Here is a 27,031-nt window from a genome sequence, read left to right on the forward strand (position 1 = left end):
CCCTGCCCTCCATCCACCCATGTCCAGCAACCATCCTATCTCCTCTTTCCTCCCCTCCATCCACCCATGTCCAGCAACTCTCCTCTCCCCTCCATCCATCCATACCCAACAATTCTCATCTCTGCCCTGCCCCTATCCATTCATACCCAGCATTTCTGTTCTTGCCCCTGCCCCCTTCTATCCATCCATACCCAGCAATTCTATTTTCTCCCCTGTCCCCCCCCCACTCCAGCCATCAGCGATTCTCCTCTCTCCCCTGCAATTCCCTCCCATCCCCATCCTTCCCTCCCATTCCATCTGCCCGCCCTCTTCTCCCCCAAAAAATGTACAGTGGAAGCAGGCTGAGCTCTGTTCCTGCATCTGCCTCCCTCTCCCAGACGCTGCCTACCGCCGCCACAATCGCAGGATCTACCTCCCTCCATCTGAGCACTCATCAGCAGCAGCGCCGGTAGCGAATCATACACGCTGCCTCCTTCTAACCCGGAAGCGTCTTCTCTGCCGCATCCAGCCCCCATTATCAGAACTTCCTGTTTCTGCTGGGGCTGGACGCGGCAGAGAAGACGCTTCCGGGTTAGAAGGAGGCAGCGTGTATGATTCGCTACCGGCGCTGCTGCTGATGAGTGCTCAGATGGAGGGAGGTAGATCCTGCGATCGTGGCGGCAGTAGGCAGCGTCTGGGAGAGGGAGGCAGATGCAGGAACAGAGCTCAGCCTGCTCCCTCCGCTCCGCTGCCTCCACTGCTGGGTGGGCTTGAACCCAAACTGGGTGGGCCTAGGCCTAGGCCCACCCAGGCCCACCCGTGGCTACGCCCCTGGTTCATGGGAAGGGAGGAGATAGCTAGGGGAGGTGTGGAGGACTTTTTACCAGGATGAGTTCTAAGTATGAAGAGGTCCTTGTTGCTGGTGGCCTTCTAGCTGAGGGACCTCTTACCAGCAGTATTTCATATGGGGCTTGCCTGGATGGGTGTTGTTGATACAGGAATTTCCTTCTATAATTGGACTCAGCCTTCATAGTGTGAGGGTACTGTATGCAATTGGGCGGTAGGGGAGATGAACTCAACTGCGCTAACCATCTCTGTTACTTTGTGCTGGATAACATGGGAATTCTGAGGTGCAATGTAGATTCATTGCATGTTTAGGATTAGTGAGCTTGCTCTTCTTTTATCCTCACTAAAAGGCTGCAAATGAATTTAGTGCATTGCCCTTTCAATACTATGGCGTGGAGCAGTGGTTTTCAACCTAGTCCTCAGGGACCACCTGGCCAGTCGGGTTTTCAGGATACCCATAATGAATATGCGTGAGACATATTTATATGCAGTGGAGGAAGTGCATGCTAATACATCTCATGCATTTTCATTGTGGCTATTCTGAAAATCCAACTGGCCAGGTGGTCCCCGAGGACTGGGTTAAAAACCACTGGTGCAAGGTGTGTAATTTTTAGCTCAGGCACATTTAAAAGGTTTTCAGAGCTTTAATGCAAAGGTGCCTAAATATCTTTTAAAAATTATTCTCCAAATGCTTCAGTCAAGCCTTTATGATGTACTCTGATAAACATAAAACCTAAGGACAAGCAACAATCAGTGGCGTAGCTACATGGGGCCTGAGGGGGCCTGGGCCCCCCCATAGATTTGGCCCTGGCCCCCTCCCAACAATCCCCTTGAACCCCCTCCCACCACCAACTCTCCCCCGCCGTCGCCGCCAGCCCCGCCGCCGCATCAGATACCTTTTTTGCAGCTGAAGAGTCTTCTTCAGCGCCCGAGTAGTGCCTTCATTCAACAAAGTTTCTGCGATCAGCTGTTTTGATGCCTTATGTCCTGCACCGTGCATGTAGCCCCGTGCAGGATGTAAGGTGTCAAAACAGCTGATCGCAGGAACTTCGTTGAATGAAGGCGCTACTCGGGCGCTGAAGAAGACTCTTCGGCTGCAAAAAAGGTATCTCATGCAGCGGCGGGGCGGGCGGCGATGGCGGGGGAGAGTTGGTGGTGGGAGGGAGGTTCAAGTCTTGAATGGCATGCTGTTAATAAGCAGGGGGGTCCAAAGTGGTGGCGGCAGTAGCGGCGGGCGAGCGGGCGCACGCGGGGGGGGAGGCGGCTAAACAGTGCCCCCCACCTTAGGCTCTGGCCCCCCTCCCGGCGAGGTCTGGCTACGCCCCTGGCAACAATGAATGCCTTAGGGAGGTACCAGAAGTTTCTAGGATAGTTTTAGAAGTTTCTAAAAGCAGCCTTCTAGATGCCAGCAAAACTAGCTTTTTTGCCAATGCTGTGTCATCACTATAAGGTCTCATTTAGTATCCACAATAGAACTAGACATTATATTAGAAGATAATGTAGCAATAATCTCTTTAGAATTATTGATGCAAATTGGGCTGATTTGGAAAGCTCTCATTACAGACGTTTGCTGTGTGGGCACTTTGTGCATGCATTAGAAAGCTGACAACCACTGTTATCTCAACATCAGCACAGGAAGCTCTTTCAGTTCTGACATTTTCCACTGTATTAAGCACAAAACCTGGAAGCTAGATTTTAATAGACCCAAGAAACAGTTCCAGAAAATGCTTTTTGGAAACAGTTGAAAATAAGATAAGCATAAGGTGAATCATTTATTTTATTTATTTAGAAAATATAACTAGCTTGGCATAAGGCTGGTCAAGATTAAAGGCAGAGTTTAAACTGATATATCAGAACCCAAATAAGATGAACCGGCTTAAGCATTTGCTTTATTTTATGCCAATTTATTGACCCTCAATGCTAAAAATGCATGTAGCTCACTAATATGAAATTTTTGCTATTAATAATAAATATTTTTATAACCTACCTTGCATTATCTATGTCATAGCTAATTAAGGGGCATTGTTACTAACAACTACTACTGACAACGTGTAATTTTAGCACTAGTTCATGCTATTTTAGTGCAGATCCCATGTTAGTCAATGACACCTAGCTACTAATAACTTGAAATAAAATAAAATAATAGCTGTTAATGGCAGCCCATATTATTATTATTACTAGTAAAAAAAGGCCCGTTTCCAACAGAAAGGAAACAGGCACTAGCAAGGTTCCAGGGCCCCCTTTCCACTCCTCCTCCCCCTCCTCCTTCCCCTCCCCCTCCTCATTCTCCCCCCTCTGACCCCCTCCGACTCCCTCCCCATCCGACCCCCCTCTGACCCCCATCCTCCTCCCCCCTTCCCCCTCCTCATCACCCCCTTCCTCTCTCATCTGAGGACCCCCACCCCCTCCCCTCCCCCTCTCATCTCAGGACCTCCACCCCTTCTCCCCTCTCTCTCATCTCAGGACCCTCCTCTCCGATTTCTGCCGCCCAGCGCCTCCCTCCCTCTGTCTCTGTGGCCTCTGATTGCAAGGAGGATGTGTGGGAGTTTCCCAGCCCTTCGTACGTGGCAGCTGCTGTTTAAAAAGTTTTACCTCCTGCTCAGCCAGCAACACTGAAGTCCACCAAGTACAGATGCCGCTTCAGACAGGGTGTGGTTCGCTGTCCCTCTGGTCCCGCCCTCATTTCCTGTTTGCGGAAGGGCGGGACCACAGGAGGACCGAGCAGGAGGTAAAACTTTTTAAACAGCAGCTGCCACGTACAAAGGGCTGGGGCACTCGCACACGTCCTCCTTGCACTCAGAGGCCACAGAGACAGAGTAGTAACATCTCCTGACATCAGGCAAGCAGGCTTCTACTGCGGGAGAGTGACATCAGGAGATGGTTACGAATGCAGTGAGAGACATTGGAATGTTGCAGGAGCAAATTATTATATTAGATTATTATTTGTTGCATTTGTATCCCACATTTTCCCACCTATTTGCAGGCTCAGTGTGGCTTACATAGTACCGTGAAGGCGATCGCTAATTCCAGTATATCAAATACAGAGTGATATTGTGGTATAGTAAAGTTCATGTGTGACAGACACATTAGGGAATTGAAAGTAGGAAGAGTTAAGTTATGTCCAGTTTGAGTATTAGTTTCGTTGTGTTGCAGGGTTCAGGCAATTAAGTTGGGTCGTTAGGGTATGCCTTTTTGAACAAGTTAGTTTTTAGTGATTTCCGAAAGTTTGATAGGTCATATGTTGTTTTCACGGCGTTTGGTAATGGGTTCTATAGTTGCGTGCTTGCATAGGTTGATTTGTATTTGAGTCTTTAGGGGGAAAGGTATCAGCATAGGCTACCATTAAGACCTGTAATTTTACTGTTAACCTCACTTATTAGTAACTAGGTCTCATTGCATAAAATGGGAGCAGTGCTAATATAGCATGAGTTAGTGGTAAAATAACACTTCTTAATGGTAGCTCATTGATAACTACACTCCTTAATTACTTAAAAACCAAGGGGCCTTTTTACTAAGGTGCGCTGAAAATGGCCTGCGCTAAGGTAGGCGCACGTTTTGGAGGCATGAAGGTCCATTTTTCAGCGCGCCTGCAAAAAAGGCCTTTTTTATAGCTGAAAATGGACTTGCGGCAAAATAAAAAATTGGCACACATCCATTTTGGGTCTGAAACCCTACCACCACTCATTGACTTAGCAGTAAGGTCTCACATGTTAACCGGGTGGTAATTGTCAACACGCGTTCACTGCTGATTACCACCTGGTTAGCACCACATGCCAGAAAATAAATGTTTTCTAGTGCGCATATTGGACATGCGTAAAAATTAGAATTACTACCTGGGGCACGCGGTAGCCAGGCAGTAGTTCTAATTTGACATGCGTTGTATGCACATAGACGCCTATGCACCTTGGTAAAAGGGCCCCCAAGACACTGGAGTTGAGGCCATCCTACTTCTGCTTGCAGCTGACCCTTTCAGAGTCTTAAGGTCAACTCTTCCTCCATGTCTGACCCATGAGATATCCTGCCACAAGTTAAATTTCTGAAACTAGATAAAACTATACTCTCCATTGTAGGTTTAAAAATGTGTGCACAATTGTTACTCTTCATTTGGAGCATTATGCTGAAAAATATATTAATTGATACTTTTTATATTCTGTTAGATCAATTTTAATTTGGATTTTAATGTTCAGAGAAATGGGTTGTAAACCAGCAAAGACACGATTCAGATCCTGCTTCTCCTGTTGACACATTTTGTGACCTTGAACAAATCACTTTACTCTCTATTGCATCTGGTACAATTAGATTGTGAGCCACTTTGGGCAGGAAACTAACTCATGTACCTGAATATGTAATTTGTGTTAACTTCCTAAGAACATAAGAATAGCAATACTGGGTCAGATCAATGGTCCATTTTGCCCAGTATTCTGTTTCCAACAGTGGCCAATTCAGGTCACAAGCACTTGGCAGAAACCCAAATAGTAGCAAGATTCCATGCTACCAATCCCACGGTAAGCAGTGGCTTCCCCATGTCTGTTTCAATAGCAGACTATGAACTTTTCTTCCAGGAACTTGTCCAACCCTTTTTTTTTAAAAACTGATAAGTTAACCATAATTAGTCTAAAATCCAATTGGTTCACACACACATAATTTACTAAAAAGCCTTTTTTTCCCATCTAGTATAATAAAAACATGGAAGAAGATAAGACCGTGGCACACCTCTATTTTAAGAAAACATTTGGGCACAATTAATCTAACTCAGTTTGATTAGATTTGCTGTGGAGAGTGTCTCTGGGCTAAAATGGAATTCAAGCACTAGGAGTGAAACACCAATTAAGTGAGCTCATCTGTTCATTGCTTATTGTCTTCATGAATCATAACAGCAATTTAAATAAGAATGACCAATAAACCTCAAAGACTTATAAAAACATGCTTCCCTGCTGTTCAGCACCATGGTCTGGACAGCTCCTGAAATAGACATAAGGACAAATGCCCACTGCCAACATCAAAATTCAAATTTTTGCAATGTGCTAGGAATCTAAAAGGAACACTTTTACTCAAGTGTGTTAAGCTGTTAATATGCAAATTAGGGCATGTTAATTACTACCACAGAAGTGCACTAGCAGATATCACAGTGGCATTGCTGTTTCCACATGTTAAATAATACATCTAAATCTAAATTTTGTAAGTTCTGCATATTGTGTTAGGGGACAGGAAGTAGACAGGTCATAGGTAGAGAATGGGTATAGATTGCATAGTGCAGTAAGCGCACAGTAATTAATGCACACCAACATCCATGTGTGCATCTATGTGCTAATTGCAGCCAGGTTCTACATACCCTAATGCACATGTCCATGCATGAATTGCAAGAGACATGTTGTGCACACCCCCAACAATTACCGTGTTTCCCCGAAAATAAGACAGTGTCTTATATTAATTTTTGCTCCCAAAGATGCACTAGGTCTTATTTTCAGGGGATGTCTTATTCGGGAGTAGTAGGGGGACTGTGGCGGTCGGGAACAGTATTGAAGTGGGGGGCGGTATCCTGCAGGAGTAGGCCGTGGCTCGCCTATCTGCCCACAGTGACCGCAGGACTCGAGCAGAGCCGCCCTGGCCGGGCTGGGAATAGAGGAGGGGTATGCACTAGGGAAGGTAATGGAATGTGGGGGCGGGCTGCTCTGGCTGGGGGTCTCGGGAGGTTGTGAGAGGGCTTAGGGCGCAGGATCATCCTTACCGTATTACAAACGTTAAAAAAAAAATTCTACAGTAGCTCCGTTCCCCATTGGTGGTGCTTTATGCACTTCTCCTGTACATTCGCAACACTTTCCATCCTTCTAGTCTGACTTAGCCCTTGGGCGATGGAGCAGCACAGAAAGGGCTTGGTTACTCATATTCTTTTCTTTTATTATTTCTGCAAGGGGGATGTTTCTTTTCTTTCCGGGCTCACTTACCGGTAGTTGATCTTCACAAAAGCATGAAGGAGGATAGTAGGAGTCCACTGGATGATAGATTTTCCACCTCAGTCTTGTTTCTTGCATTTCTTTAATGTTATTTCGTCTTTGGGTTGCAGCGAAAAAAATTAAGGTTTCTGTGTCCATGTCCTATCGGGGCCAAACAAAAACTTTGCTAGGTCTTACTTTCGGGGGAGGCCTTATATTTAGCATTTCAGCAAAACCTCTACTAGGTCTTATTTTCAGGGGATGTCTTATTTTCGGGGAAACAGGGTATAATGCAGCCTTTGCACATTACGTGCACTGATTTTTTGCTGTTAGGGCAAGTTAAGTGCAAAAATTCAACACCCTTTTTAAAGAAGAGATTGTGGGCTTAATATTTAAAATGATTTAACTGGGCAGGAGAGGCTCCTTGCCTGGTGAAATCTCACTGACCAGGTGATCCCCACATAACTGGATAGTGCCACACTGAAAATCTGGGGAGACTACCGCAGCACTATCCAGTTAGCACTAGGGCAGTCCAGGGGTGGAGTCTGAACAATTTTCAATCCACTAACCAGGTAAGGGCCTGGTTTAAAGTTAGGACAGCAAAATGGCTTCCCTAACATTATCTGGGTTGTTATTCAGGTACTGGGTTGAATGTTGGCTGGCACCTGGATTACTTCTAGCATCCAGGCAAGACCTGAATAATCAGTGCTGGTGCCTGGAATATCTGAGTGAAGTTCCGCCCTCAGTAGCCAGTGCCTTAAAAATGGATGACCACCATGGGCAGTACACTTTCTCTGATTTTTTATTGTTTTATCCTGATTGTCACAATACCTCTTCCTCTTCATTGCTTCTGAAACCTTCTCGTGCGTGTTAAATGCAAAAATGGCATCTAGGGTCTGTAATCATCTTCTTTTGTCTTTTCCTTCAACCTAAAGTGTGAGATTAAAATTTTTGTTTTCTCACTCCTTTTCTTCTTAGCTATCCACTTATGGAACAATCTTCCTGTTGAGTTACGCTTAGTGAGAAATTATTATTATTATTATTCATTTCATAAAGTTCTCAAACATTATTTGTATACCAATTTATAGATTTGATGCAATGTTAATTTTAATTTCTTTTCTTTTTTGTAATTCCTGATGCTTTGTATCAGTACTTACCCCCTATTTACTATGCCATGCAGCAATGCCAACACAGCCCATTCAAAGTGAATGGGCTATGTTGGCATTTTCGCACTGCCAGCCACTAGTGCGGCTATATAAACAGGGAGGTTAGTTTGCTTTATGTAACTCACCTCGAATCTTAAATGAGAGAATTGGTGAGAAACAAGTCCTTTAAAGCATAACATAACATAAATCATTTGAGAGTACAAGTAGCATTTTCCAGAAGTAGTTCATCTAAAGGGTCTGTAAAAGATGTTATACATTGTACATATTGATGTCTGATCTCAATGGAAGTATAGTATTTGTATCATGGGGCATTTGAAGCATGAACAGGGCCAGATTTAATATTTTGGCACCCATAGGCAAGACCAGACAGCAATTCCTAGGGAGTGGGGTTCCAGGGATGTCAAGAGATCCCAAAGTTTGCAGAGGCAGAAGAGGAGCAGAGGAAGGGCATAGTGTCACATTAGTGCCATTTTGAAGCAGCACACACACATTGTTCTAAAGTAAACAGGAGGAGGTCCCTTTCTGGTCTGGGATTTTGTCATTTTCAAACTTTGGCACACTAGGCCAGACCGTAACAATTTTTGTTTGAATGAAAGTCATCACCTGAGATTTGTCTCACTATACTTCACCCCAACGTTCTCTCTCTCTCTCGCGCGTAGCTTCATGACTGTTATCCTGTATCCAAACCTATCATCACCTACTCTTCGACAATACCTGTCACTGGAACACAGTATGTAATGGTAGATTCCTGGTTAACACATCTCTGCTACATAAGCTTACTAATGCAGATCCTACAGCTACTCATACTTCTTCCCCGGATTATGCGCAAGTGTAGGTTGCATAGCATAACTGTCACTTCACAATGCTGTGCTCATATTGAGCCCCCTGTTTGGCCAGAGGCCCAATCTTGAGGCCTCAGTTTTTTTTTCTGAGGGCCCATCTTCAGGTCCCCTTTTTCCGGAAATTGAGATGCCCTAATTGGGCCAGGATCAGCTTTTTCCTTGTGCCATAATAAGTATCTACATATAGAGAACATTTTAACTAATTGCCAGGCAACAGCCAAATTCATGTTTGACTTTGGATGCATGTCTCCCTTATGGCTAGAACACATGGTTAACTGCCTTTGGAACTCCCTAGAATTAGCTTGTCAGGTAATGTAACACTAATGTGCAGCTGCAAATCCCACTGCCAGCATTCCCTCTATCATGGCTGATAGCTAAGTAGATTTTAGAAATAGAAGGGGTTATTATAAAGTGATTACTGAATAGCTAGATATAGTATAGCAAAGAGAGGGAGCAAAGTACAAACAAAAGTCCAAAGAGCAAAACAAAAAGTACCAGGAGCCTTCAAAAACAGGGGATAGAACCTTTAATCATATATTTTGATGAAACAATCCTAGAATGGACCCAACACGGTCCGTGGTTCGGCGCACAGAGCCTGCGTCAGGGGTCTATAGAACATAAAAATAATAGTTTAAGAACTATATATATATATATATATATGTGTGTGTGTGTGTGTGTGTATGTTAAAACATGTAAACACATATAAATTACTTAAAATAAAAAGAAAAGAAAAGAAACCACTGAATATTGACGCATCAATATCATATATACATGACATATACAACCAAAAAGGTTTTGAAACAATATATCATATTGTCCTTATAAAAACCATATGTCAAACATGATTAGATGTATATATATGATTATAACATCATTGGATCTATAAAAAGGAATGATAAGTATTGTCTCACATAGATTTTATCTCTTATGTTAATTTAAATGATATTTGAATATAACATGCTTATAAAAAAAGATGAAATATGATTAAAAAATTATAAATATGTTAGACATTTGCAATCGTGATACAATTGGAGTATATTGAATAATAATGAATCAAAGATCAACATCCAAAAATATGAAAATAAAAATAAAAATAAAAATTCAAAAAATATAAAATTCATAAAATAATAAAAATTAAAAAAATAATATATGAAAATATATATCCACCGTCGGGACAATAGTCATATCATAAACTTAATTGAAATGGAATGAAATAATATTAATGATTGATAACAAAGAACGATTAAAATAGAGATACAAAAATAAAATAAATAAAAATTGTGAAATACAAAAATAAGCATAAAATAAAATAAATATAAGGGTCAAACATATTTTTGTTTGCTGTTGAAATGAATGAATGAAAACAGTTTAAGAAGAAACGAGCTAACCACAAAGTATAGCACTCGGCTGTATAATAAAATTAAATATGTTTACTAAAAAACAAAGTGCTGCATTGCTGTACTTTGGAAAAATATGAATGCCATAGGTGCAGACGGTTTAGTAACATCAATATCAAAGGAAATATATGTAGTCAAAATCCGCTTGCAATCAACTATCTGTGATGTGATGAGTGACGCATACTGACAGAATATAATACAACCAATAAAGTATTAGAGTAGTATATCACAAGTCAGATGGGCATACACTGCTAATGTATATAAAATGGCTGGAAGTTGTTTGTATAGGCATTTGCACTTAATTACATAGAAGGACCGTGTTATGTTTGAATGAGATACTTTTGAATACAACCGAAATGACTCCGTAGGCAGCAGAATGGAGTGTGCTAATGGGGTCATCGCCCAACTAATATTTTGACCAATCCAGCATCAGCAATTAGAGATGTTGGAAGTAGGACCAGAGTTTGGATTATTTGGCCTCTCCAACCAATAAGTTGCTTTCAAGTTTATTTAGAATTTACTACTCCACCCTATGGCAGCCTTCAGGGCAGTTTACAATCTAATACATAGGATAAATAAATAAAATTAACATACCACAAACAGTATTTAAGGGGGTGGGGTAGAACTACAATAATGATAGGAAAGAAACGTGATGACACAAAAGGAAGAGGAAGCTCTGTAAGATCTGTGAGTATCTTGAACAGAATCTAAACAGCAAATGTCAAAAGAAAGCATCATCATAAAGATAGGATTTAAGGTCTACCTTAAACTTTACTAAAGATGGTTGTAATCTTAAGGAGTCTGAAAGAGCATTCCAGAGTTGGGGTCCTTGGATGGAGAAGATAGAATGCCTGATATGTTCATGAACTATAATGCGATAAATTCAGATTTTAAGCTGATTTTGTTGAGCAGACCAGAGATTTCTCGAAGGACTATACATACTTAAGTCACTGGAGAGATACAATGGTTCGCCAGTGGCCAATACCTTGTGAATTACAAGTAAGATTTTGTAAGTTATACGATGATTAATTGCTAGCTAGTGAGACAGTTTTTGAGGTGTGATGTAACATGTTCATAGTTTCTTATATTAGCGATCAAGCAGATTGCAGTGTTTTGAATGGTTTGGAGACATCTGAGCTCTTTAACCCAAAGTCCATGATATAGCGAATTAGAATAATTCAAGTTGCCTGATTACTAGCAAATGGACTAGAACATTGAGAGCTGAGGGGAGAATCAAAGAGCAAATAGATCAAATTACACAAAGTTCGTATAAACTGCTTTTAATAATTCTTGATGTCCTGCCCTATTCTCCTCTCCTCTCCTCCTGCTCCTCCATGAGTTAGGACTGAGATAGCAAAGAGAAAATTTGATAGTGAGAGGGCAAGGGAGATCTCCAGGTTAGTAGGGGGGGGGGGGGGGGGTAAAAGAGCAGATGTGCAAGACGGCATTTTCTGTTTCATTTTAAATGAAAGCATGTGTCTGTCCTGTATTCACTCCTGCATGCAGGGGAAAAAAAAGCTAAGGGGTCCTTTTACTAAGGTGCACTGAAAAATGGCCTGCGCTGGTATAGACGTGTATATTGGACTTGAGCAGGTCTATTTTTCAGCGCACCTACAAAAAAGACTTTTTTTTGCCAAAAATGGACGTGCGGCAAAAGAAAATTCAGCGCGTGTCCATTTTGGGCCTGAGACCTTGCTGCCACCCATTGACTTAGCGGTAAGGTCTCACTCGTTAACTGGGCGGTAATCATCAGCATGCGTACACTGCCGATTACCACCCGGTTAGCGCCACACGGTAGAAAAGAAAAAATATTTTCTGTTGCGCGTATCAGATGCACGTAATAAATGGAATTACCGCCCAGGAGACGCGATAGCCAGGTGGTAGTTCCAAGTTGACACGATTTGGACGCGTGTAGGCACCTATGCGCCTTAGTAATAGGGCCCCTAAGGAATAACAACGCTTTTTCTGGAATTTTGCATGAATTGTTTTGTCTCTCCTCTTATTGTAGGTTGCCGAGGGGATGGCGTATATCGAGAAGAGGAATTACATTCATAGGGATCTACGAGCAGCAAATATTCTGGTGTCTGACACACTCTGCTGTAAAATTGCTGATTTTGGCCTTGCGAGAATTATTGATGATGAATACACTGCAAAAGAGGGTAGGTTCCAAGTGAAGATTGCAACTTGGCATTGTCAAAGTCCAGATCTCTCTCTCTCTCTCTCTCTCTCTCTCTCTCTCTCTCTCTCTCTCTCTCTCCTTCTATAATTAGGGCTCCCAATTTTTGGTTATAACCAGAAAAATTTGATAACACAACCCTGATGAGAAATTTGACATTTCTGGTTACAGTTGAAAAACCCTGAAAAATTCCCTTCCTTGATATCAACTGGCAACACTTGTTGCAGCCAGTTGAAGTCATCAAAGCAGGTGCTGCAACAGTGGAAGTTTGTAGTTTTGCTCCTGCCATTCTCTGCTTTTTCACTGGCTCTGCTTCTGGCACTAGGATGGATTTAAAATGTGAGAACAGGCACTTCCCTTATTCGTGCAAGAAACAGGAAGTGCCTGATGCTGGGGCTGGGGAAAGGGAAGCCAGTGCTTTTGCTGGGGGTTGATGCTGGGACTGGGGGAAGGAAGACTGATACAGGGACCGGGAGAGGAGGGGCTGGAAGAAGGGGGTTGAGGCTGGCAGATGGTAGAGGGGGGGAGAAGGAAACCGTCAGCATAAAACCACTTGAAAATTATGTTTTGGGTCATTGAATGGAATTCACCTAAAAAGCCACAAAACATTTATTTTCATAACACAAATATACCAATAAACTCTTGTTTTTCTCACCCTTGGAAAGCACCTAATTGCTCCAAAAATATACCCCTGTTCACAACACTGACAAGGTTGTCTCTCTTGTTAGCTGACTGAGGAAAGGACTCTGCTCCATTCAGGACACAGAGGGTTCCGGTTTATGCTCTATTTAAAGGCTTTACTTTCAGTTCTACAACACAATTAAAATTCTGGCTCCTATCACAGCTCCCAGGCAAGCTCCAGCCCTTTCCTTATCGGCTCTTGTCATTAAGATGCCTCGGTCTCTGTGCAGGTTTCTCTCTGCAACAGATCTAGCTTTTGATTTCCTCCAGCTCTTGACTTAATTGGGCATAAGTACTTAATTACACTTATTCAAAACTCAAAGGAACTACATCTCCCAGAATTCCAAGGAGTTCACTTTTTCTCAGCGCTCTCCCATGTACTCTAGAGCTCCCTCTAGTATTCCAGTGTTGCATAACCAGTGACACACTATTCAATGAGACAGAAATACGTTAGTGGCATGTGATTACAAAGTTTCTGTCCTTCACAGAATTTAATAGCTGATATTTAGCTTATGGCAGTAAGCAGTTTTAAAGCCGCTGAACAGTGCATGCTGAATCTAACCCAGATATTCAATATTGGACTCATGACCAGGCGCCAGCATTGAATATCTGGGTCAACTGGAAATAATATGGGTGTCTGCAGATATTAAGTGCCGGCATCCAAATAGCTAAGCGGACAAAGACAGGACTGCCTTTTGTATGGTCCTATCTGCCCAGTTAGCTATGCAGGCATGGCACAAATGGCCAAAAACTCATTACATGAAGGTGCCCTATAGCTGGTGTAAATGCCCACACTTTAGTGTTCACATATATGTGGATAAATAATAGAATTCTATAATTTACGCAGATCTCTGTGTTCTCTGCCCAAACTCCACCCATGTACATACCCAGCAGAAAAGTACATGCCATTAACTTAGAGTGCATACTTTTCCACTAGTTGGTATATTATGAGGTCATTTATGTGTATAAGTGGCCATTTGTGCATGTAAATGGCTGGAATACTGAATATGGTCAGTGTCTGCATAACTGCTAGCTCCTCCCTGATTCCACCCATGAATCACCCAAATACTAACTGCCTAGTGCAACAGTGATTAGAGAGGATATTCAGTAGCATTTTGCAGTTAAATGCTAGAGGTCGTGGGGGCCATTTTATCATGGGCAGGAGTGAGTGGGATTTGCTCCTGCCCCCATCACCCTGCTGGACCACGAGGGCCTATTATGACTGAAGGGGATGGGAGGGAGGTCTGTAGTTGTCAGGGGATGGGGGGATGTTTACTGGAGGGGGACATGGAAATAGGACTTATGTGGGTCCCAGCTGAATATTAGCCAGGATCCATACAAGTGCTTTAGGGGAAGTCAGCAAGGCAGCATGTAGTGAAACAGGGAATCTCTGTTGGGAAGGAGATATTAAGCTTTGCGTTCTTCCCCTGTGGATATTGACTTCAAACAGGTAAGTGCTTATTTGTATATTTTTGAAATAGTTTGGAAGCAGTGTGAAATCCATGCTGATATATTGTGACATGGACAATAGTTTTTGCTAACTTTGATACTAAGCTTCAGTTTGGAAGTTTGGAATTTGGACTATTTATTGAATTTGAATGTTTTCAATAAGTGGCATTTTTTCTGACCTATGATTAAAGAATCAGGCAGATCTTGTAATAATCATGCTAAACATGAGTTCAATGAGCCTTTTGTAAAATAGGCTGGAAATTATGAATGTCCCAATTCTGGCATCTCTCTTCTGTCTTAGCTGTCCTATGCAAAATGGGGCTTGTAATCTGTATGTCTAGGCACATGTATTGAGTAGTACGAAATGGGTTTGAAAGTATTTACTGAGGGGTCCTTTTACAAAGTCGCACTGTTTTTAATTGCATGCTAAAAAATAAGCGTGCGCTAAATGCTAGAAATGCCCATATATTCCTATGGGCATCTCTAGTGTTTAGCGTATTTTAGCGTGCACTAAAAATGCTAGTGCGCCTTTGTAAAAGACCCCCTGAGTGTGAAAAGGCACTTGAAGACATTCTCAGAAAATGTTAGTTACAGTATGGTATAAGAATGATGTTATTTATGATTTTCCCCCGCAGGAGCCAAGTTTCCAATCAAGTGGACAGCACCTGAAGCCATAAATTTTGGAACTTTTAGCATCAAATCTGATGTTTGGTCTTTTGGAATTCTTTTAACAGAAACCATAACCTTTGGCAGAATTCCTTATCCAGGTAAAAGACCAAATGCTGCCTGCTTCTCTCTCTCTCTTATTGAGAAGGTCATGTACAATCAAATAAATACCAAGGAAGCTACCAGTGTGTTCACACAACATGTACACATGTATACATTGACCATGTCAGCACAGATGTACATGAGAACGATCTCAAACAAATTAAGCCACAAATTTAAACCTGGACAGGCTAAAACATTTTCCATATTTCCCTTAAGCTCGCTGGGGAAATTCATTGAACTTGATGCAGTGAATTCCCCCACAGATTTTTGGTACTTAGAACTTAGGCAAAATTAATTTTTTCACCAAGGATAAATCATTCATTATCATAATGCTTGTGCGTGACTCGGAACAACAGGTTGTTGACTCCCATGGCATATGAAAAACGCTGCTTGTGAGCCGCCTTGTAAGTAGTATTATTTCATGAACATAAGGGTAATGTATAAGGACATTATACAGAAACATAATCCCTAGCAGCAATACTGCAAGACTATATGCGTTGTTAGTTCCATTTAGGGTAAAGATGCCAGTTAAGCAGGGTGACAGGGGGAATGGCCCGGACTAATAGACCCCAGGGATATCAACTAAGGTAAATTCTATCCACTTTTCAACAGGCAACCAATGTAGATCATATAAAATTGATGTGATGTGATTTGACTTTTTGGCTCCTGATAATCTTCCAGCGATATTTTGTACCAGTTGTAAACGTTTCAAGCTAATTTTACTCGAGTTACAATAGTCCAGCCTATTAGTGATAAATGCATGGACCAGTTTTATCAAATTTTCTTTAATAAGAATTGACTCCAACTGCTTTAACATGCGTAGATAATAAAAGCATGATTTCACTATGTGACTTATCTGAAGATGAAATGATAGGTCACTATCGCAATGAACACCCAAGGAAACTATACTTGGAGAGAGTGACAAAGAATGGCCATTAATCTTAAGAGTAACTCTTAAATCCTTATGTCTACATGACAGCCACATTGCTGAAAATTTTTCCACATTTAAAACCAATTCTTCTGAGCTCAGCCAGCCTGCAAGAACTCTGAGCTTACTGTTAAAAAAAGAAATAATTTCCAATTGTCTCTCATGAAAATAATTAATTGAATATCATCCTCAAAGAAATGAAAATCTACTTGCCAGTTGTCTAATAGCCTAACTAATGGTGCTAGATACAAGTTAAAAAGAACTGAAGATAAACGTGAACCCTGAGGGACTCCTCTATTGGAGATCTTCTTTGAGGAAAGCTCAGAGTTCCAGAAGACTGAGTAAGCTCGATGTGTAAAATATGATCCAGTCACTGAAACACATTAGAGTCAATACCTATATCTCTTAAACTTTTCAATAGTTTAGAGTGAGAGATTGTATCAAAGACTGCAGAAAGATCTAGTTGTACCCAAGGGCATCAACCCCTTGATCTGCCTTAAGTAAGATTTCATCAGCTATCTCTAATAACAAAGACTCTGCACTGTGATCACGTTGATAACCTGATTGTTGGGGATGTAAGAATTTATTACCGTCCAAATAATCTGTTAATTGAAGTAAGCCAACTTTTACTAATGCCTTTGCCAATAAGGACAAATTCGAATAGGCTGGTATCCTGAATATCCATCCTTAGCACTCTTCCCTTTTTTCAAAATGGGTTGTACTATTATTGCTTTTTTTACACAATCTGGATCTGGAACATCACCACTACTTAACGAAAAATTCACTAAGTAGATTAGAAATGGAGCAATAGCATCCTTACTGAATGACAAATAGCTAAATGGTAAAAAGTCCAACAACATAACAGAAGGATAAATAGATTGCAAGACCTTTACAACCTCTGTAAGAGGGCTTTTGACTGGTTTGCTACCTTTTTGAAAAAAATCATACATGTGGAGGGGCATAATCGAACAGGGCGCCCAAGTTTTCCTGAGGACGTCCTCACAGGACGTTCCTGAAAAGAGGTGGGGAAACCCGTATTATCAAAACAAGATGGACGTCCATCTTTTGTTTTGATAATATGGTCGGGGATGCCCAAATCTCAACATTTACAGTGGGGGAAATAAGTATTTGATCCCTTGCTGATTTTGTAAGTTTGCCCACTGACAAAGACATGAGCAGCCCATAATTGAAGGGTAGGTTATTGGTAACAGTGAGAGATAGCACATCACAAATTAAATCCGGAAAATCACATTGTGGAAAGTATATGAATTTATTTGCATTCTGCAGAGGGAAATAAGTATTTAATCCCTCTGGCAAACAAGACCTAATACTTGGTGGCAAAACCCTTGTTGGCAAGCACAGCGGTCAGACGTCTTCTGTAGTTGATGATGAGGTTTGCACACATGTCAGGAGGAATTTTGGTCCACTGCTCTTTGCAGATCATCTCTAAATCATTAAGAGTTCTGGGCTGTCGCTTGGCAACTCGCAGCTTCAGCTCCCTCCATAAGTTTTCAATGGGATTAAGGTCTGGTGACTGGCTAGGCCACTCCATGACCCTAATGTGCTTCTTCCTGAGCCACTCCTTTGTTGCCTTGGCTGTATGTTTTGGGTCATTGTCGTGCTGGAAGACCCAGCCACGACCCATTTTTAAGGCCCTGGCGGAGGGAAGGAGGTTGTCACTCAGAATTGTACGGTACATGGCCCCATCCATTCTCCCATTGATGCGGTGAAGTAGTCCTGTGCCCTTAGCAGAGAAACACCCCCAAAACATAACATTTCCACCTCCATGCTTGACAGTGGGGACGGTGTTCTTTGGGTCATAGGCAGCATTTCTCTTCCTCCAAACACGGCGAGTTGAGTTCATGCCAAAGAGCTCAATTTTTGTCTCATCTGACCACAGCACCTTCTCCCAATCACTCTCGGCATCATCCAGGTGTTCACTGGCAAACTTCAGACGGGCCGTCACATGTGCCTTCCGGAGCAGGGGGACCTTGCGGGCACTGCAGGATTGCAATCCGTTATGTCGTAATGTGTTACCAATGGTTTTCGTGGTGACAGTGGTCCCAGCTGCCTTGAGATCATTGAGAAGTTCCCCCCTTGTAGTTGTAGGCTGATTTCTAACCTTCCTCATGATCAAGGATACCCCACGAGGTGAGATTTTGCGTGGAGCCCCAGATCTTTGTCGATTGACAGTCATTTTGTACTTCTTCCATTTTCTTACTATGGCACCAACAGTTGTCTCCTTCTCGCCCAGCGTCTTACTGATGGTTTTGTAGCCCATTCCAGCCTTGTGCAGGTGTATGATCTTGTCCCTGACATCCTTAGACAGCTCCTTGCTCTTGGCCATTTTGTAGAGGTTAGAGTCTGACTGATTCACTGAGTCTGTGGACAGGTGTCTTTCATACAGGTGACCATTGCCGACAGCTGTCTGTCATGCAGGTAACGAGTTGATTTGAAGCATCTACCTGGTCTGTAGGGGCCAGATCTCTTACTGGTTGGTGGGGGATCAAATACTTATTTCCCTCTGCAGAATGCAAATAAATTCATATACTTTCCACAATGTGATTTTCCGGATTTAATTTGTGATGTGCTATCTCTCACTGTTACCAATAACCTACCCTTCAATTATGGGCTGCTCATGTCTTTGTCAGTGGGCAAACTTACAAAATCAGCAAGGGATCAAATACTTATTTCCCCCACTGTAGGTCGACCTTAGAGATGGTCGTCCTTAGAGATGATCGTCCCCGATTTTCAGCGATAATGGAAACCGACGACCCCCTTCTCAGAAACGACCAAATCCAAGCCATTTTGTTGTGGGAGGAGCATTCGTAGTTCACTGGTCCCCCTCACATGCCAGGACACCCTAGGGGGCACTGCTGTGGACTTCAGAAAAAGCTCCCAGGTGCATAGCTCCCTTACCTTGTGTGCTGTGCTCCCCAACCCCCCCCCCCAAACCCCACTCCCCACAACTGTACACCACTACCATAGATGTAGGTACAGTGGGCTTGTGGTGGGTTTTTGAGGGCTCACATTTACCACCACAAGTTTGACAGGTAGGGGAGTGGGCCTGGGTCTGTCTTCCTGAAGTGCACTGCAGTACCCCCTAAAACTGCTCCTGGGACCTGCATACTGCTGTCATGGAACTGGGTATGATATTTGAGGCTGGCATAGAGGCTGGCACAAAATATTTGAATTTTTATTTAGGGTGGGAGGGAGTTATTGACCACTGGGGGAGTAAAGGGGGGTCATCCCCGATTCCCTCCGGTGGTCATCTGGTCAGTTCAGGCACCTTTTTGAGGCTTGGTCGTAAGAAAAAATGGACTAAGTAAAGTTGGCCAACTGCTCGTCAGGGACGCCCTTCTTTTTTCCATTATCGGTCGAGGACGCCCATGTATTAGGCACGCCCCAGTCGCGCCTTGCTACGCTTCCGACATGCCCACATGAACTTTGGTCATCACTGCGATGGAAAGCTGTTGAGGACGCCCAAAATCGGCTTTCAATTATGCCGATTTGGGCGACCCTAGGAGAAGGACGCCCATCTCCCGATTTGTGTCGAAAGATGGGCGCCCTTCTCTTTCGAAAATAAGCCTGATAGTGTAATTACAAATGGAGAACAATCAGAGTTGGTTATAAATCTTGTGGGGTTCCACAGGGTTCTCCCCTGTCTCCACAACTTTTTAATGTTTTTATGAGTCTTCTGAATAAATATTTGGTTGATTTAGAAATGTTTTCACTAACCTATGCAGACAACATATTTGTGTTATGTTTTGAACAGAAAACTCTACATGAGATATGATGTAGAATTGGACATGATCTAATTTCCTTAAATTAAATAAGCAGAAAACTAAATTACTCTGGTTTGGGGACAAGCAGAAGGTTGTATCAGTTAACATCACTTTGCCATCTGGGGAAATTCTTCAGTTTAAGGACAGATCTAAAGTTTTAGGGATGATTTTTGAGTCCTGGGAATTTTCAGGTTATTGTGGAGGCAGTTTTAACACCCTATCTTGATTATTGTAATTTCTTGTATAGTGCTATTAATGTGAATGTAAAGAAAAGAATGCAGTTTTTATGAAATACAGCAGCTAGGCTGATTTTTAAGTTGGATAAGTTTCAGGAGGCTTGCCCTTTGTTATATCAGCTACCTTGGTTGAAAATGGAGCAGCGTATTAAAGTAGCATGTCTGGTATAAGAGCTTTTATGGGTTGGGATCAGAGAATGTGAGTCAGCTGCTATCTATTTCACCTGCATGATTATCTTTGAGAAGTAGTTCCAAATTAATTTTGGATTTTCCTTCAATGAAAAATATTAAGTTAAAATCCATTTAGGAACACTCTTTTGTGTACCAAAGAGCTAAAATGTGGAATGGGTTCATATTAGACAGATCATTTCATATTTACAGTAAGCTTTAAAAATCCACTTGTTTTCTTTGTATTGAGTTTTTGAACATTTTTGTTTCACATTCATAAAGTATTGATTGAATTTTATATTGTGAATGTAATTCCCTTCTATTAGAAGTGATTCTTAGTATAATCTGCTTTTTCAACTGGGGTTAAAGGCGAAATATAAATGATGTAAACAGAATAGAATAGTGAAATTCACTCCATTTTGATGCAGTTGTTGTAGGCAAAAACTGACCTGCCTCAAATGACGGTATTATTGTATTATGATTTTATTAATATTTTTATTGTAACCCACTTTGGGAACAAAGCTGGATATAAATTTTGAAAATAAAATAAAAAATAATATTAAAACATAGCAAATTTTGCTGTGGTGTAATATTGGCTCAGAAAAGAATTATCATGCTTGTCACAGTACAAGATCATATATGTAAAGGTAACTGTGAGAAGAGAACAAACAAGAAAACTTTTGAAAGAACATGGATAACAAAAGCTAGGAAATATCATAGAGAAAACCATTTTGTTTGTCATAGGCAGAGCTGCGAAACCCTGGAAATGCAACATCTCACACCCCAGTGTGATAAGTGATGGTCTTCACTGTAGACTGCAGGGTCTGAGGATGCTACAGAGCCAATGTTCACAGCCTGTGGGACAGGAAACCTTGGCTATTATACAATAGTGACACCTACTGGCCAGGTTCAGAATGCATACAACTGGACTATACCAAGAGCTGCAGTCTTTGGTTTCTGGTCAAGGACTGTCACTGTACCGGGATGAGCTTGATGTGAGATGAGCTTCAAACCCAGAACAAGAAGAAACTGCCAGGCAAAATTAAACATAATAAAATGTTCAACATGTTTTTAATTCTGCTACACACTCTGGCAGAGATTTCTGTAACTGTGCTGAATTTGAGGCAGCTGCTCATAAAGCAGCAATGTTATTCTGCCTAGTGATATTCAGAAGTACACTACAAGCAGGGCTCCCTCCATCTGGTGAGAGCTGGTTTTGGAAAGCTTTTGAGAGGGTTTTACTAAGAGTTCTCAGCTTTCATAGCATTTTAAAATAGTACAAATCCAGAAAAAGCCATGAGCATGGTCACTGCAGGGGGAGCACTGGCTATGTGAGAAGACTGGTCTATGTCAAAGGCTTCTGACATTAAAGAGACTTTATTTTTTTTGTGCTGTGGACTCTGGTCAGAGCTTGCTGCAACGCTCTACTACAGCAGTCAAGGGCTTTAATCCAGTAAGGCTAGCAGTGCTTGCCTTGGATAACATATGGACATTGATAGTGACTCTAGGCCAGAGCTTGCAACAACAACTAGTGCATAGTTATGCCCTAGTTACAAAATTGGGATCTATGGTTAAAGAGGACGAAACTCGTTTGGCTGGTATTAGAAACAGAACTGAGAAATTGGAGAAAGGGTTCACTAGGATTGATTCTCTTTGCTGTGCTGTTGCAAAGGATTATACTAGCTTGCTTATTTAGGGCCTTGTTTACTAAGGTGTGGTAGCATTTTTAGCATATGCTAAATGCTAGAGACGCCCATATATTCCTATGGGTGTCTCTAGCGTTAGCGCACACCAGGGCCACCGAGAGACTGGGCTGGGCCCAGGGCAAGGCCGCCCCCGCCGCCCCACCCCTGCCGACCTCACCGCCCCGCTCCCCTGAGGTCGCCACCGCTGCTCCCCCTCCATCCCCCCGAGTTCGCCACCACTCCCCCCGAGATTGCCGCAGCCACTGCTCCCCCTTCACCCCCCTGAGGTCACCACCGCTCCCCCCGAGATCGCCACAGCCACTGCTCCCCCCTCCACCCGCCCAAGGTTGCTGCCGCCGCTGCCCCCCCTCCGTCCACCACTGGGCCTGGCCCCCTGCATTGAAATCGCAGTCTCACCTCTGTGAAAGCAGCGCTGCAGGCAGCAGAACGCCTCCCTTCGGCCCTCCTTCCCTCTTTGTGTCCCGCCCTCACTGAAGTTACGTCAGACAAGGGCAGGATACAGGGAGGGAAGGAGGGCCAAAGGAAGGCGTTCTGCTGCCTGCAGCGCTGCTTTCACGGAGGTGAGACTGCGATTTCAATGCAGGAGCAGACGGTCGATGACGGAGGGTGGGTGGGACTGTGGCGCCGGGCCCCCATTGGAGGCCTGGGCCTCGGGAATTTTGTCCCCCCTGCCCCCCCCTCTCGGCGGCTATGGTGCGCACTAAAAACACTAGCGCACCTCTAGCCTGGCTTAGTAAGCAGGGCCCTAAATGTGAAAATCTGGAAAATAATGTCAGACATAGGAATTTGCACCTGATTAATTTTCCTTAAAAAAAAAAACCTGGTGTTTTGCCTTTGGATACGTTTAAGAGGTTTATGCTGGAGCATTTACAAGTCCCTTTTTAGTAGCTACCTCCAGTAGCATGGATACTTTATCTTCCGCCATTTAAGAAAAGAACTGATTACAGTGGTCAAGATATGTTTACACTGATTTTGCATGATAGTCTGGACTTACCAAGATTTTTGGAATCCTCTAAAGAAGAGTTTGTCACTCCTTCAGAGCTTATGGTGATGCTTGCATTGGACTCTGACGGGAACTGGCTTTTGAGACCATATTTTTTACATAAAAATTTGCCCTTTCCCTCTTTGAATGTAAGAATGTTTCCTTATGTTGCCAAAGCCACTCAAAGACGGTGGAAGCAGTCTTTGCTCCTTCATCCCAGAGCGGTGGATATAGGGGCATTTTATCTACTTAAATTTCCGTGTAAATGTACCATAAAATTTCAAGCAAAAACGTGTCTTTTATGAACCATCTCAGTTGGTATTATTGTTGAGTAACAAGACTGTGGAGGCGGGAAAGGCAGCACAGCCAGTGACCAATGATGCAGTGTGAAAGGATTTTCACCTGCAGTAGGAAGATTTTGCATTTTCCTCTCTCGTGTTTCTATTCTTTTTTGTTGTTGTTGTTGTTGTTGTTGTTGTTAATTGTATTTCATAAACTGTTTCTGAGTTCTTGGGATCCTAATAATAGAGGACTTGGGATAGGTTGTTAGAGGATTATTTGTTGGTATTTTGAAGTTATTTTCTCTTTTTATGGTGTCCTCACTGTGGTTTAAAGGAATTTGCTCCTGTTTTTCTTGTTAAAACTTAATAAAAAAAAAAAAAAAAAGGAAAGAGACTTTATTTTTAACTCATTGTAATGCTTTCTAAGATGTGCCAGTACAAAGGCGCAACCTCTGCTGTGACCAGTGGCATAGCTATGGGGGGGGGGGGGGGTGTCCTTGGGGACCCAGACCCCCCAAACCCTAGTGGCCAGTCAAGTGCCTGTGTTTTGGGCACTACTAGCTGCCCTCCCACTTCTTGCACCGCTGTCCTTCAACGTTTTGGGCTGCCAGCTGCGTCAGTGAGGTAAGTACACTGCCTTCAGTAGCCCAGAAGCTTTCACTCTGCTACAATTTCCTGTCCCACATAGACGGGATGCTGCAAACACTGCAACAGAGGGAGAGCTTCTGGGGCCACCGAAGGCAGTGTGCTTACCTCACTAACGCTGCCGCCGACCCAGAAAATTGAAAAGGGGTAGCAGTGCAGAGAGCTGGAAGAGATCAAGTAGGAGAGAGCAGACCAAAGAGGTTAGATTGAGAACAGGAAATGGTATGATGGCTGAAGCCCATGTGGTTGGTCTCCCTTTCCCTCTCCTCTGTGAGCCGCAGCCGTCATCCCCGTTCACCCAAAACAAAGCATGCAAACCTATGAACTGCTTTATCCACGTTGTCGTTCTTTATTGTTGGTAGCATTTTTATTTGATCACACTTATATTTTCAAGCATGCCAGCTTGTGCAGCCTATGGATATACAAAGAGAAAGCATTGGTTTTATCCGTTAGAGTACTAATTAGTTCTAAATTGTAAATCATTGTGTCTTTTGGAGGGGCTGGTTATACGGACTCCCTGTATTCGTGCAGAGATGTTTTCACCTAGTAAAGGGCCACCAAAGCAGACATCATGTTATGATTATCAGGTGCTTAACAATCACAGTTACTATTTATAAGTACAATTTTTAAAAAATCTAGGTTGAGACCTGGGAGCATTTAACATATTTTTTTTTTTACTGTGCCTACATCAAAAGAAAAAGATGGCATGTGGGAACTTGCTCCTTTTGTTTTGTGGAATGCAGTGGCATATTATAAAAATGCACTTGCCTACTATTTCACAGAGAGGTATTGAATAACGAGGGAAGGGCTTCCTTCATGCAGAAGTTCTGTCCAGAGTCAGTCTAAATGTGGCAACATTGTATAGTTCTGCACACTATTAGCCGGCAAGTTCATACAAAGTTAATTATGTCCAGTGCTCTTTCATAAGGAGAAGGGGGTGGAAGGAACACTGTCAAGAACTCCAGGGACTTAAACTGGTTAATGTCAGCTTCAGAAAGGAGAGAAAGCAGTAGAACCAGAGGAAGGGACAAAAAGACTTAGGGGTCCTTTTACTAATCTGCTGCAAAAGGGGGCCAGCACGTGTTTTTGACGCACGCAGAGGCTCCCTTTTACCGCAGCAGGTAAACGGCTGAGTTTTTTTAAAGAAATGGCCATGCGGCAAGTGAAGCACTTACTGCGCAGCCATTTCAGGGGGGGAGCACTTACCGCCACCCATTAAGGTGGCAGTAAGGGCTCCTGAGCTAACCCGGTGGTAACAAGGCAGCATGTGGCACTGCCCGATTACTTCCAGGTAAACACTGGTACTACAAAATTAAAAATATTTTTGTAGCACTGGAAAAGGTGCGCGCTGGGGTGGGAACTACTGCTGGACTGCTGCGGTTGCCCGGCAGTACTTCCAGTTTAGCAAGCATTGGGCTTACTGCCGCTTAGTAAAAGACTCCTTTATTTTATTAATACAGCTTAATAAGGCATTTTATATTTGTTATAAAGCAAACTTGAGGGATATGTGCCACTGCAGTAATTATTTTCCAGGATACTGTGATGTGTGTTGAGAGGTTGACCAGACTCAATTCTACTATAACGGCAAAGTTTAAGTTATGGGATAATGCAACTTCATTTTAAAATGTCAGTGTTTCCAAGGTTCCCATAAGAGCGCATGTGGTTTATGTTGATGCAGGACAGACTGTTTACTTAGAAATCCGTTATCAAGTGCACTCTAAGGCATTATTTAGGAGTATACCCATAACTACTTATGCCTATATGCCTGTGCTCCCTCATGTTAACTCTGAGCTTCCCCAAAATGTCAGGTCTGGCTACACCCCTGGCTGTGACTAGTCCTAATTAGCCATCAGCACCCAGCTCAAAGGTATTTAGTATGTGACTATCGAGCCCCCTTCTTATAACAAAAATTGGCTATAACAGGCCAGGTGCACAAACGGAAGGGAGCGGGCAGGTGAGCCGTACACCGTACCGGCGCATACCGGCACAAAAAAAGCACTGCCCCTATTCTCCAATAAAAAAAGGAAAAGGGAGAAAACTGTCTTTACTTGAGCAAGTAGGTTGATAGGTTCCTGAAACACCCAGTTACTGAGACAGACAGAGGTCCCGGAGGAACAGGCAGGAACTAAAGCCCAGGAATCTGGCCACGTACACAGGTTAGGGAACACAGAAGAGGACTCTGGGAATTGAAGTTCTCTGCAAGTGAGCAGAGGATTCCTGTACTACCGGGCAAGCAGAGTGAGAAAGGCAGACAGGCAGTCTGGGAGCTGTAGTGCTGTGAGCTGTTCATTGCAGGGGAAACAATTAGTTGGTTGCTATGGGCAGGGGAGAGAGGAGAATTGCTGGACATGGATGGGAGGAGAGGGCAGGGAAGAGAGGAGACATTCTGGACATGGATGGGAGGGAAGGGCAGGGAAGAGAGAATTTCTGGACGTGGATGGGAGGGGAGGGCAGGCGAGAGAGGAGAATCGCTGGACATGGATGGGAGGGTAGGGCAGAGGAGAGGAGAATCAGTGGACATGGATGGCAGGGGAGGGCAGGGGACAGAGGAGACATGCTGGACATGGATGGGAGGGGAGGGCAGGGAAGAGAGAATTGCTGGACATGGATGGGAGGGGAGGGCAGGGGAGAGAGGAGACATGCTGGACATGAATGGGAGGGCAGAGAAGAGAGAATTGCTGGACATGGATGGGAGGGGAGGTCAGCGAAGAGAGATTCGCTGGATATGGATGGAAGGGAAGGGCAGGGGAGAGAAGAGAATCATTGGACATGGATGAGAGGGGAGGGGAGGGAAGGGGAGAGAGGAGAATCGCTGGACATGGATGGCAAGGGAGGACAGGGGATAGAGGAGAATTGCTGGACATGGGAGGGGAGGACAGGGGAGAGAGGAGACATGCTGGACATGGATGGAGGGGAGGGAAGACAGGAAGGAGATGCACATGGATGGGAGGGGAGGGCAGGGGAGAGAGGAGAAATGCTGGAAATGGATGGAGAGGAGAGCAGGAGATAGAGGAGAAATGCTGGACTTGGAAGGAGGAGAGGGGGAGAGAATTATTGCTTTAT

General features: G+C 43.2%; 1 protein-coding gene across 1 annotated transcript in view; it reads left to right on the top strand.

The window, feature by feature from the left end:
* BLK (BLK proto-oncogene, Src family tyrosine kinase) overlaps positions 1-27,031 on the top strand; it is a 174,804-nt gene that overhangs the window by 146,028 nt on the left and 1,745 nt on the right. The window contains exons 11-12 of the mRNA XM_030195569.1: positions 12,172-12,322; positions 15,105-15,236. Coding sequence (XP_030051429.1) covers positions 12,172-12,322; positions 15,105-15,236 — 283 coding nt within the window. The remainder of the gene's footprint in view (positions 1-12,171; positions 12,323-15,104; positions 15,237-27,031) is intronic.

The sequence above is a fragment of the Microcaecilia unicolor genome, chromosome 3 (assembly GCF_901765095.1).
Source record: "Microcaecilia unicolor chromosome 3, aMicUni1.1, whole genome shotgun sequence".
Classification (NCBI taxonomy): domain Eukaryota; kingdom Metazoa; phylum Chordata; class Amphibia; order Gymnophiona; family Siphonopidae; genus Microcaecilia; species Microcaecilia unicolor.